Source organism: Chiloscyllium punctatum, chromosome 11, assembly GCF_047496795.1.
Source record: "Chiloscyllium punctatum isolate Juve2018m chromosome 11, sChiPun1.3, whole genome shotgun sequence".
Classification (NCBI taxonomy): Eukaryota; Metazoa; Chordata; class Chondrichthyes; order Orectolobiformes; family Hemiscylliidae; genus Chiloscyllium; species Chiloscyllium punctatum.
The window spans coordinates 32,759,510-32,772,583 of record NC_092749.1 but is presented as its reverse complement, the minus strand read 5'-3'; the positions used below and the strand labels follow the sequence as shown (position 1 = coordinate 32,772,583).

Below are 13,074 nucleotides of genomic sequence, written 5' to 3'. Positions count from 1 at the left end.
CAGATAATTTGGAGTTGGGAATTCGAAGGTGTACGCATGTGGCTTTTGCTGGCATCTCGAAATTGGTCGGTCTGTCGATTAGTGACCAGTTAAGTTTTTAAAAAATCTCTTAATAATAGTCAATGGCTTAGTAGTATTATCGCTATACAATTAATCTAGAAACTTGGCTAATGTTCTAGGGACCTGGTTTCAAATCCTGCCATGCCACATTGTGGAATTTGTATTCAATAAAACAATCTATAATTAAGAATCTAATGTTGATCATGTAACTGTTATCAATTGTCAGAAAAAACTCATCTGGATCACTAGTGTCCTTTATGGAAAGAAACTGCCATCCTTACCCTGATCTGGATTACATGTGACTCCAGACCCAAAACAATGTGGTTGACTCTTAACTGACCTCTGAGCAATTAGGGATGGGCAATAAATGCTGGCCAAGCCAGAGGCACCCATATCCAGTGAGTTTTAAACAAAATGTTGCTGGTTTTCAGGCAACTGAGTAGCTTGGAGCTGGGAATAAATTACTAAGTGAGTAGTTAATCACTTGGATTATTTAACACAAAGTTATGGAATTTCAGTTTTTAAAGAAGTTTTGCTACTATTATCTTTCTTTGATTAGGGAAGCCTGATTTCAGTATGAATTTTAGCCCTGAGATAATTGTTGAAGTGATACAAAGGCAAGTTGAATTCTTTCCTTGTGGCATTCGAGGTATCCACTTTTTTCCCCCTACCAGAAAGATAAAATCCCAATCCTAGGAGCAAATAGCATAAATGCTACTCTGTGCGCCCCCCCCCCCCCCGCCACACACACTTCACTTCAGTTCTGAAGAAGAGTCACCAAGACTTGAAATGTTAGCTTGCTGTCTCTCCATGGAAACTCACTGACCTGGTGTAATCTCCAGCATTTGTTGTTTTCAGTACAAATCCTGATCCAAAACTGAGAAACTTAGAAGTCTGCTGTAGTGCTGAACTTCCTGTTGTCACTTCAACACGGAACAGACTTGAGTATTTGTGATTGTACCAATCATTGTGTATTGAACTTGTGGAGTTTTTGTTTGTTGTTCTTCTGGCATATGAATGTTGCTGACTGGGCCAGCATTTTTTGACTGTCCCTAGTTTCCTCTGAGAATGTTGTGGTAAACTGCCATTACTGTTTGTGCTATGGGTAACCCACAATGCCATTAGGGAGTGAATTCCATGATTTCAACCCAGACATCTGTTAATTTAAGGACTTCTCTGAGGTTTCCTACGTTTCCCTCCATTGATTTGCTTTAGATTGAATGTAGCTGAAAATGCGTTCAAAGAAATTGTACAGATCTTTTTTGGAATGAACTTCTCTTTTGACTAGGTTGGATTTCCTTCCAAGAGCGACAGCCCAAGTTGTGAATATTCACGTGTGGACTTTGATAATGATGAAGACTTCAATGCATTTTTCAATTGTAAGTTTTATGTCGTATATTATTGCTTAAAATATATTGAAGCATATCAAAAAATGCTTTGCATAAGTGGTTTTAATTTCATCTAATTATACAGTAATTAATTTATAAGGCTCCAACAGTTCAAGCTTGTTTGTTTCAAACTTTGCATGTCTTAGAATTTACAACACATTTGAAGTGAACATAATATTTTGACTTCACCCAGTTGGTATTGGAGAATTTGCACTAGACGTATGGAATAGTATATTTATTTGAGTAGTATATTGAAGTAGTTTAAATGTAGAGTTTTTTTGTTAATTTAGAATAACTTTTTTGTTTTTGTAGCATTCCGAGCTCAACAAGGAGAGACCATTAGACTCTCTTGTCGTCTGTCACCAATGACTGGGTTCAACATGGCTTCTGAGGCACTGCAGTATCAGCTCACGGCAGTCATTGATGTTGGCCCAACAATGTGTAAGCTGTTAAGCATTCATTTTCTATTTTAGTTATTGAGACATTTACAAAGTAACAGGTACTGTTAGAAGTGCTTAGATATTGGAATTTATAATTTAAATTATATATCTTGTTTGTTGTTGAGCTTGGCCATAAATTATTGCCTAATATTAAATGAAGAATTGGAAAAGGTAGATGTATTGAAGGAACAGAGTTGGTTTTTAACAATGATTGTGTACTTCTGCTGAGTTCTGAAATTAGTTTGTGGATAGATTTAGGTATTAACTGTTCTAAACAGCTTGCATACTGTTTCCAGTGTTGATCTCTTGTGGTGAACAGATTAAAAAGTATTGTGCTTTATAAGCAATATTCTACTCAAAAAGTTGTGGTTCTGTTCGCCGAGCTGGGAATTTGTGTTGCAGATGTTTCGTCCCCTGTCTAGGTGACATTCTCAGTGCATGGGAGCCTCCTGTGAAGCGTTTCTGTGATCTTTCCTCCGGCATTTATAGTGGTTTGTCTCTGCCACTTTCGGTTGTCAGTTCCAGCTGTCCACTGCAGTGGTCAGTATATTGGGTCCAGATCGATGTGCTTATTGACTGAATCTGTGGATGAGTGCCATGCCTCTAGGAATTCCCTGGCTGTTCTCTGTTCGGCTTGTCCTATAATAGTAGTGTTGTCCAAGTCGAATTCATGTTGCTTGTCATCTGCGTGTGTGGCTACTAAGGATAGCTGGTCGTGTCATTTCGTGGCTAGTTGGTGTTCATGGATGCGAATCGTTAGCTGTCTTCCTGTTTGTTGTACCATCACGTCTAGGAATGGGAGTTGGTTGTTCTTTTCTTCCTCTAGTGAATCTGATTCCTGTGAGTGTGGCGTTGATGATTCGGTGTGTGTTCTCTATTTCTGTGTCTTTAATGATTACAAAGGTGTCATCATTACAAATCTTCTCACAAACTTTGAATTCTACTCCCCATTATCACTCAAGTACCTCTGATGGAGGTTTGGTCCAGTTCAGCCTGTGTGAGCTCCACTGTGTTAGTAATTCAAATTATATCTATACTTACATCCTATTGTTAGAAGGTTGGAAGCGGTTTACCATGTTGCCTTTTAGGGAACCCCAAAGAGCTTTGCAATGAAGTATTTTTGAAGTAAGAACCAAAAACTCAGGAGCTACTCAGTGGGACAGGCAGCAGCCACGGAGGTGATGAGTTGGGAAAATTTACAAGTGGAATAGGTTTTAAACAAATGATTGTTGGAATAAGCAAATTGAAGGGCATATGCTGTGGTGGATAAGCAATGAAGGGTTCATGGTGCACAGTCACAGGAAGTGATGCTAGGATAAGTAAAGAAGTATGTCCAGAGGAATTCTAAGGCAATAAGATGGGCGGCACGGTGGCACAGTGGTTAGCACTGCTGCCTCACAGCGCCAGAGACCTGGGTTCAATTCCTGCCTCGGGCAACTGACTGTGTGGAGTTTGCACATTCTCCCCGTGTCTATGTGGGTTTCCTCCGGGTGCTCCGGTTTCCTCCCACAGTCCAAAGATGTGCAGGTTAGGTGAATTGGCCATGCTAAATTGCCCGTAGTGTTAGGTTAGGGGTATGGGTGGGTTGCGCTCCGGCGGGGCGGTGTGGACTTGTTGGGCCGAAGGGCCTGTTTCCATACTGTAAGTAATCTAATCTAATCTAAAAAAAAGATATCTGAGCAGAATTTGGCCCATTACTGAAATTCCTCTTCTCAGTTCTAAGGGGTTGTCCCATTGCTCTGAGGCTGCACCCTTGGCTCCTAGTCTCTCCTAGTGGAAATAGCTTCACCACATCTACTTTATCCAGACCTCTCAGTATTTTGTAGGCTTCAATCAGATCTTCCTTCATCTTTTTAAACTCCAAGCACTGACCTAGAATCCTCAAATGCACTATTTATGACAAGTTCTTTATCCTGGAATCATTCTTGTAAACTTCTTCTGGACCCCCTCCAAGGTCAGCACATCGTTCCTTGGATATGGATCACGTTCACTGTCTCTCCTTTGTCTAATTTGCTTGTTACCTCTTCAAAGAATTTAACAGATTTGTCAGAAATGACCTCCCCTTGATGAAGCTGTGCTGACTCAGCTATGTTTTACCCTGAGCTTCCAAGTACTTTCACAATCTTGTCCTTTCTAGTTTATTCTCTTTTTCTGTCGTTCTGCCTGCCTGTCGTTCTGCCTTGCTTGCTTTCTTCCTATCTACCTTTCCTTCTTTTCTTCCTTCCCTTTTCCTTCCCTTTTCCTTCCCTTTTCCTTCCCTTTTCCTTCCCTTTTCCTTCCCTTTTCCTTCCCTTTTCCTTCCCTTTTCCTTCCCTTTTCCTTCCCTTTTCCTTCCCTTTTCCTTCCCTTTTCCTTCCCTTTTCCCTCTCCTGCCTCTCCTGCCTCTTTCCCCCTCCTCTTTCCCCCTTTCTCCTTCCTCTTTCCCCCTCCTCTTTCCCCCTTTCTCCTTCCTCTTTCCCCCTTTCTCCTTCCTCTTTCCCCCTTTCTCCTTCCTCTTTCCCCCTTTTCTCCTTCCTTTTTCTCCTTTCCCTGTCCTTCCTACCTCTGGTACAACCCCCATGGAGAGTTAGGAAGCAAATATCCTTGCCAGTGGCTTAACAACCTCCTTTCTCACTCCCCAGAGCAGCTTAGGATAAATCTGGTCTGGCCCTGGAGGCTTATTAATCTTAATGTTTTCAAAAATTTCCAGCACATCAATTTTATCAATCTTGATCTGGTCAAGATTGTATCCCCACTCCTCGAAGCTTTCATTCACAACAAGGTTTCTTTCCTTGGTCAAAACCAAAGCAAAAAAACTCATTCAGGGCTTCCCCTGTCTGCTCAGACTCCACGCACAAGTTCCCTCTGCTATCCCTGATTGGCTCTACCTTCTCCCTGATCATTCTCTTATTCCTCAACTATGAGTAAAATATAAAACCAAAATCTGTAATGAACCTGGTTGCAAAATGGAACAGATTTTATGGTGTGAAATTGTTGAACTCTAGGCTCCATACAGCCTCCCATATTCAGTTTAAAAATGAGGTGCAACTTAGATTTCTAGTATTTGTAATGTTTGTTTTGTACTGTTGCACTGTAGGGGATGTGGCAGCCAATTATGCATTGCAATAATTATGTCCCACAAATAGCATTATTGTGCTCTGTTTGTGCTGTTGTTTGAGAGATAAATATTAGGAGCAGTTGCGAGAAGGATTCTGAGGTAGCCATTCGCATTCTCCTAGTCGAACAGGCATGTGGAGGGCCTTAAGGCATTTTGAAACAGTGTGTAATGCGTGAGAGGAGTTAGGTGAGGTAGGTCTGCAGGAACTAGAGCAAGGAGAAGAATAAATCAACTTTCATAGAAAGTTGAGTTGATTGAGCAATTTCTGCTTTCAGGGTTTGTGGAAGTGCTGAAGTTAAGAGAAATTAGTTTGATAAAGCAACCTGCAGTTAGCAAAATTTTAATTGTTTAAAAGGTACTAGGAGAGGGAATGTAAGAAACTAGTGATTTCATTATTCATTCCATTTTTAAGTGGTAATATTAAGTTAATTTTGCAAGTGGAAATGAGAATAAGTAAAATAAATTCAAGTAATAACTTAATTATTAAGTGTCACGTCTCATTTGTGGTCAAGTGATGGAAATCAAGCCCTGCTAATTCTGGAGTTAGAACAAAGAACAAAGAAAATTTACAGCCCAGGAACAGGCCCTTCGGCCCTCCAAGCCGGAGCCGACCAAATGTACTGTATAAACCTGTCGGTCAATTCCTAAGCATCTATATCCCTCTGCTCCCCACCTACTCATGCATCTATCCAGACATATCTTAAATGAATCAACCGTGCCTGCCTCTACCACCTCTGCTGGGAATGCGATCCAAACACCCACCACCCTCTGTGTGAAATACTTACCGTGTGTATCCCCCTTAAACTTTCCACCTCTCACATTGAAAGTATGACCTCTTGTTATTGAATCCTTCACCCTGGGGAAAATGCTTGTCTCTATCCACCCTGTCGATACCCTTCATGATTTTGTAAACCTCATTCAGGTCCCCCCTCAATCTCCTTTTTTCTAATGAAAATAAACCTAACCTACTCAACCTCTCTTCATAGCTAGCACCTTCCGTGCCAGGCAACATCCTCATAAGACTTCTCTGCACCCTTTCCAAAGCGCCAACATCCTTTTGGTAATGTGGCGCTCAGAACTGTACACAGTATTCTAAATGCGACCAAGCCAATGTCTTGTACAATTTTAATTACTGCCCCTCGGGTGCTGCCTGAACTACTGTGCTTTTCCAGCACCACTAATCCAGAAAACAATTTTAACATGACTTGCCAGCTCTTATACTCAATACCCTGTCTGATGAATGCAAGCATACTATATGCCTCTTGACCACTCTGTTGTCAGACATTTTTAATCAGATTTTGCTAAATTACCTCATTTACTTGTCTTTTTTGATCCATCTTAACAGCAAGAACTATTGAGGTATCTGTACAACAAAAAAATGACTATTCATGATAAATAGTTGCTTATTTGTAGCTAAAATCTATGAACTGTTGATTGGGAAGACGTTAGAAGCTATTATGAATAATGTTAATCAGGGCACTGAAAAATGTTAAAGGTAATCAAAGGTGGTAAGGTAAAGCCAGGGAACTTAGAAACTGGTGAACCTGACAGTGGTGGGCAAATTGCTGGAGGGAGCCCTGAGGGACAGGATTAACATGTATTTGGAAACACAACGAGTGATTAGGTATAGTCAGCATGGCTTTGTGCATGGGAAATCATGTGTCTCAAACTTGATTTGAGTTTTTTGAAGTAGTGAAAAAGATTGCTGGGGGCAGAGCTGTGAACGTGATGTATGTGGACTTCAGTAAGGTGTTCGACAAAGTTCCCTATGGGAGACTGATTGATTAGCAAGGTTAGATCTCATGGCATACAGGGAGAACTAGCCATTTGGATACAGAACTGGTTCAAAGGTAGAAGGCAAAGGGAGGATTGTTTTTCAGTGGAGTGCCACAAGGATCAGTGCTGGATCCACTACTTTTCGTCATTTATATAAATTATTTGGATGTGACCATAGGAGTTAGTAAGTTTGCAGGTGACACCAAATTTGGAGGTGGAGTGGACAGCGAAGAAGGTTACCTCAGAGTGAAATGGGATCTTGATCAGAGGGACCAATGGGCTGATGAGTGGCAGATGGATTTTAATTTAGATAAATGCTAGGTGCTATATTTTGGGAAAGCAAGTCTTAGCAGGACTTATGGTAAGGTCCTGTGGCGTGTTGCTGAACAAAGAGACCTTGGAATGCAGGTTCATAGCTCCTTGAAAGTGGAGTCGCAGGTAGATAGTATAGTAAAGAAAGCGTTTGGTATGGTTTCCTTTATTGGTCAGAGTATTGAGTATCGGAGTTGGGAGGTCATGTTGCTACTGGACAGGACATTGGTTAGGCCACTTTTGGAATTTTGCGTGCAATTCTGGTCGTCTTTCTATAGGAAGGATGCTGTAAAACTTGAAAGGGTTCAGAAAAGATTTACAAGGATGTTGCCAGGGTTGAAGGATTTGAGCTTACTGGAGAGGCAGAATCGGTTGCGGCTGTTTTCCCTGGAGTGTTGGAGACTGAGGAGTGACCTTCTCGAGGTTTATAAAATCCTCAGCAGCTGGATAGGATAAGTACACAAGGTCTTTTCCCTGGGGTGGGGGGAAGTTCAGAACTAGAGGGTATAGGTTTAGGCTGAGAGGGGAAAGATATAAAAGGGACCCAAGGGGCAACTTTTTCACACAGAGGATATTGTGTGGGGAATCAGCTGCCAGAAGAAGTGGTGGAGGCTGATACAATTACTTCTGTGCATCTGTGAATAAGAAGGGTTCAGAGGGATATGTGCCAAGTGCTGGCAAATGGGACTAGATTAGGTTAGGATATCTGGTTGGCACAGGCGAGTTGGACCGCAGGGTCTGTTTCTGTGCTGTACTCCTCTATGAATATGGCAAAAGTGAGGACTCCAGATGCTGGAAATCAAAGTCTGGATTACATTGGTGCTGGAAAAGTGCAGCAGGTCAGGCAGCACCCGAGGAGCAGGAAAATCGACTTTTCGGGCAGGAGTACTTCATCAGAATGAATATGACTCTTAGCAGAGTCACCATGGTTTGTGAAAAGAAAATAGTTTAGTTAAGTTATTGATATTCTTTGAGGAAGTAACGTGCTATGGTTACAGGGGATAACAGCAGATATACAAAACTTGAATTTCCAGAGTCATTTGATAAAATCCGTATCACGGTTTATTGTGGAAAATGAGCTCTTGATGTCAGAGGAGCATTTTGGCATAGCTAACTAGTCAATTTTTACCTAACAGGAAACAGTCGGCATAAATGATTGTTTACAGGTTGGTAAGATGTAATGAATGGGGTGCCATAGTGATCAGTGGTCAGGTGTCAACTTTATGCAGTTTGTATGACTAATTTGGGTGAATGGTTGAAGACGTGCTTGCTAAATGTGCTGATGACACGAAGATAAGGAGGAATGCAAGTTTAGGGCATTTAGAGTAGGTTTAGTGAGTGAGCAAAGATGTGGGAAATGGATTATAATAAGGAAAATGGACAACTTCACATTCTATCAGGAAAAATTAAACAAAAAATCTAAATAGTAACAATGCAGAGTGCTGAGATGAAGTGGGATCTGAATATTGTAGTGCATGAATTGCAAAAGTTTCATATGTAGGTCTAGCACATAACTAATAAAACAAATGAAATATTGTCATTAATTCCGAGAGGAATTGAATGCAGAAGGAAGGATATTATGCTTCAGTTGTATGGGGCTTTGATGAAACCATTTTTGAAGCACCTTTCCTTAAGTGTCAGAAACCTCTATTTAGTAGGGTCAGAATAAGCAGCCTGGACTAGTTGGGCTGAAGTGTCTGTTTCCATGCTGTATGACTCCACAACAGCATTTCTAAGAATAATTTTCAGCTAAGTGGCTAGTCCAGCTACCTGGTGAGCAAATTGCTGTTAGTGTTTGCTAAGATGCAATTTTTACCAATGCAAAGCATAGGGTGACAAACAGGTTGAGTTCAAAAGGACATTATAATTTTCGCAGCAGGGTATTTTAGCTTTGCAATTTTACAGGCTAACCGAGCTAGAAATTGGACTTAAATTGTTTCAGAAGCCTCAAAGTAGTCCAAGGTGGAGAAAAGTCTGAGAGGCAGCCTTTGTGCTTTGAGCAGAAACTAAAAGAATCAGATTTGGTAAGTGTAAAGCAAGTTGGTGGAGGAAAATGCTCGTGATCTTGTCAGTTGAGTGAAATATTTAATTGAAGATAGAACTGGCACTTGACTGGGTTGAAAGCTTTGTTTCACTCCACAATCTAACTGGGTCCAGTATGACCATCAGCTGCCTTGAAAAACTAAACTAATTCCTGGAACAGGAGAGTTTGCCTGCAGGGAAAGATTGTTGAGGCTGGGCTTGCATCTGCAGAAGTCTTGAAAAAGTAAAACAGGACTTGTTTGAAACATATGTAAGAAATCCTGAGGGTTGATGACAGGATGGTGGTGGAAAGGGTGTTTCATCTTCAGAGAATTTAGGTCACTGATTAAAAATGAGGTTGATGATTTAAGACAGATGAGAGTTTTTTCTGGGGGTCGTGAGTCCTTGCCTGTATTTAAGGTAGAGGTAAATAGATTCTTGATAAGCAAAGGAGTGAATGGTTATTAGGGCTAAGTGGCAAAGTGGAATATTCAGATCAACTTGCTTCTCTTGAATGATGGAGCAGGTTTGAGGGTTTAAGTGGTCCACTCCAAGCTCATGCGTGTTATCAGCTAACATACTGGGTGAACCCTCGTGTGCAGCCTTTTTTAAAAATAATGTCACTAGACCTTTTTATATCCGTCCAAGTTGACCTTTTGAAGGCCTTAGCTGGTGTTGGGAAAATCCTTTCAGCTGACCTATGTATAACTGTTCAATGCATGACATCTGCCTACTCCCTAAATTTTGTGGTTCCTGCTGGTGAAAAATGGTATCATTTCAGATTTAACTCTGTTGCTTATATGCTTGCTGCAAAACTGTTAAAAGTTTCAGGATACTTCCTCACTCTGTCTGCTATTTACTAGCTTTTCTGTGGTGGAACACTGCTGATACGATGTCTGATTTGTAACATTTCTGCCATGAGGGCACTGCCTGTAGTCACTAGTTGTTCCACTCACCAGCTCAGCTACGCTACTGTACTTTGTGAGTAAAACTAAGCTTGGCTAATAGATGGTTTCTTTTTGTGCTACGACCCCTCCCATCTTGACATTTGTTCCAGGATCCCCTGTCGACATGAGGTTCTCTGTCAGTCGGAGGCCCAGGAAACCCTTTACATATTAGTTTTCAGTCTTTGTGCCATAGCCAATTGCACTTTGACCAAGCATCAAACCCCCCATTGTGAGAATTATTCGCAGCACTGAAGAGGAAAATCCATCTAGGACCTGTAGTGTGTACCCAGAAATAAAATTGTGTCTCTGCTTTGTTTTTTTGTTTTAATAATATTGCATTGTGGCAATTACAGCCACTTAATGTACAATTTTATCTTGTAATAGAAGTGTTAGTAGTTTTTTTTTACTGCTATTGATTAGCAGTACTGTGTATCATCTGCAAGATGCACTGCAGAAATTCGTGAATGCTCTTTCGCACCTTCCAAACTATCTAGAAGGGCAAAGGCAGCAAATAAATGGGAATGCCACCGCCTGCAAGTTTACTCACTATCCAAACAAACTATCTTTGTTCCTTCATTGTCCCTTCATCAGTGACTAGAAAACTCTTTCCTGAATAACATTGAGTCTCCCTACACCAAATGGGCTGCAGCTGTTCAAGAAGACAGTTGCCACCATCTTCTTGGGGACACAAGGGATGGTTAATAAATGCTGGCCCAGCCAGAGGTGCCTTCAACCTGTGAATAAGTTTTTTAAAAAGTAATTAAATTGAAATAATTATTAGGTTACATTAATGTCTGGGACCCGTGCTGTGTTATTGCAAATCATATTTTGCATGAATTCAATTCATTATTTTCTTTATAAATTAGTGGTTCCATATGGTCATGGTTCAATGTTTCATTTTACATGTTTCTATCTTGTGTATAATTTAATTGATGAATCCTCTTTGTCAGTGATTTTAGATTTTCTTTTTCCTTCCACAGCTAAGACTGGCAAAGGTTTGTGCTCTATCTTTTCACCATCTTTTGTGCAATGGGATGCATTGACCTTCTTTATGGAGAGTGTGATGAGCCAGCTATTCAGAACCATGGAGCCTGAGGTGCGTGAATAATGAGAGCCGATACCCACTTGGGCAACCTTCCTTTTCAAATGGCACTAACCATTCCAATTGCAGTGATGACATACAAAATGGAAGCAAGCCATATGGCTCCTTTGCAAATTAGTAAGATTGTAACTGACCTGGTACGTCAACTCAATTTTCCAGCCCTACCCTCAGATTTCTTTCATGACCAAAAATTAATTCTTTCATATACTCATTGACTGAACGTTCAGTGTTCTGAGCTGGAGATTTCTAACAACTTACTACTGTCTGAATAAAGAAATTTTTGTTTGAGTCTTGAATGGTACACCCTTTATTCTCAATTTTCTAGCCATTCAAAACTCTGGATCTAACCTGTTGACTCCTCTGTAAATGTTGTTGTTTTTAATTGTCTTTAATTTCGTAATCTCTAGAGATTATATCTCTTTCTCCTTGTAGAACAGCCCCTCATCACAGGAGTCAATCTAGTGAGATTTTATTACATTGACTTTAATGAGATTGTAATTCATTTGGTGTTCACACAGTTCCAAGTGTATTTTCAGGAAACCTTAATTCATGACTTTTGAGATCATATTTGGCAGTCTACAAATATATACTTTTGCAATTCAGACTTGTATGATGAGCATTTACATTTGCAGTTAAGAAACTAGAATGTTAGTCACTATCCTCTTGCCTTTTGTGTTGTTTTCCACATTTCCACCTTATTCTGCATTATCTACACTAGTCCATGCCTGTTGAGCAAAAGGCCATATATTGGAGTTCACTATGTTCCCATTTTCTATCCCTTGCTTTTGGGAAAGAGCTCAGTGGAACAAACTACCAACCTTAATTTGGTGCATTGTCACAGAACTGTGGCCATGCTTGGAAACAGCTTTATTTAAATGTTCAGTCTGAATTAAAGCTTTGGCAGTGATTTTGTTTTACTTGCAGTTTTCCACCCCTTTTCTCCACTATTTCGACCAAATAAATGGGTCCTAACTCTTTTCTCTCCCATTGGCTCTTGATTTTATCTGAACTAGGTGGCCATCAGGTATTATGGGAAAGACTGTGATATTTTTGGGAATGGAGCAAACGTTTTAGTTTTGCACACCAGTTCAATTGGACTTGCGTCTCTTCAAAACGAAGCATTTAAATTTGGGTTATGATGCATGTTTATTGTTTTCATTTATGTGTGGAGAGGGAAATTGGGAAATGTTTTTAATATAACTTAAAGATCCTAGTTTCTTCGTGGAAACAACTATAATTTCAGAATAACATTTAAAATTTTCGTCAGCATTGAATATTGTTTGACTGTTGTGAAGATGAGAGATGACATCTGGATACCTAATTCTTGTTTTGCAGCAACTTCCAGTGGCAGATGGAATTGAGCTGCTGAAAGCTGTTTTAAGTTATCAAACCCATGATCCGCTCATCCTGTCGTGCATCCTAACAGCTGTGTCCACACTTTCTCCCTTCCTTCTCCATGATGCCACTGTCTTGCCACAAGTCCTTGAAAAGGTATTTCTTTTTGCATGCCAATCTGTAGGAAGTTTGGAAAAATAGTTTTCTTCAAATATGCTGGAACAGATTCAAAAATGTTTGCCACCAGAAATGCAGTCCATCTAAAGGCTGATCAGGTTCATTGTTCTCAGTCTTGCTGAGTACAATTTGTTGTAAACTGAAACCAGTGATTTTGCATATGACAAAGCAGGTAAAATTCCACAATTTGCATCTCTGTCCTTTGAGTTTGCTTATCTGTATGGACTTAGTGTGCACCTTTTTCACCCCCTGCAACTTCAACGTTCATTCATTCTTAGTGGTTACTCCTGAAAAACATGCTTTATGCATGTGCCTGACATTGCTTACTCTGCTATTGTCCCATAATTGTCCCTGTGAACAATGAAACTTTACTTAAGTTAAGATTGTCATTTGGATGTTAGCTTGTCGGCCCTTAAGC

The 13,074-nt window shown here is 40.3% G+C and overlaps 1 protein-coding gene across 3 annotated transcripts in view; it reads left to right on the top strand.

Annotated features, from left to right (window-relative positions):
* xpo5 (exportin 5) overlaps positions 1-13,074 on the top strand; it is a 101,999-nt gene that overhangs the window by 47,062 nt on the left and 41,863 nt on the right. For all 3 annotated transcript variants that reach the window (XM_072580593.1, XM_072580596.1, XM_072580595.1), the window contains exons 12-15: positions 1,349-1,439; positions 1,761-1,889; positions 11,023-11,138; positions 12,480-12,635. In XM_072580593.1, the coding sequence (XP_072436694.1) occupies positions 1,349-1,439; positions 1,761-1,889; positions 11,023-11,138; positions 12,480-12,635 (492 nt within the window). The remainder of the gene's footprint in view (positions 1-1,348; positions 1,440-1,760; positions 1,890-11,022; positions 11,139-12,479; positions 12,636-13,074) is intronic.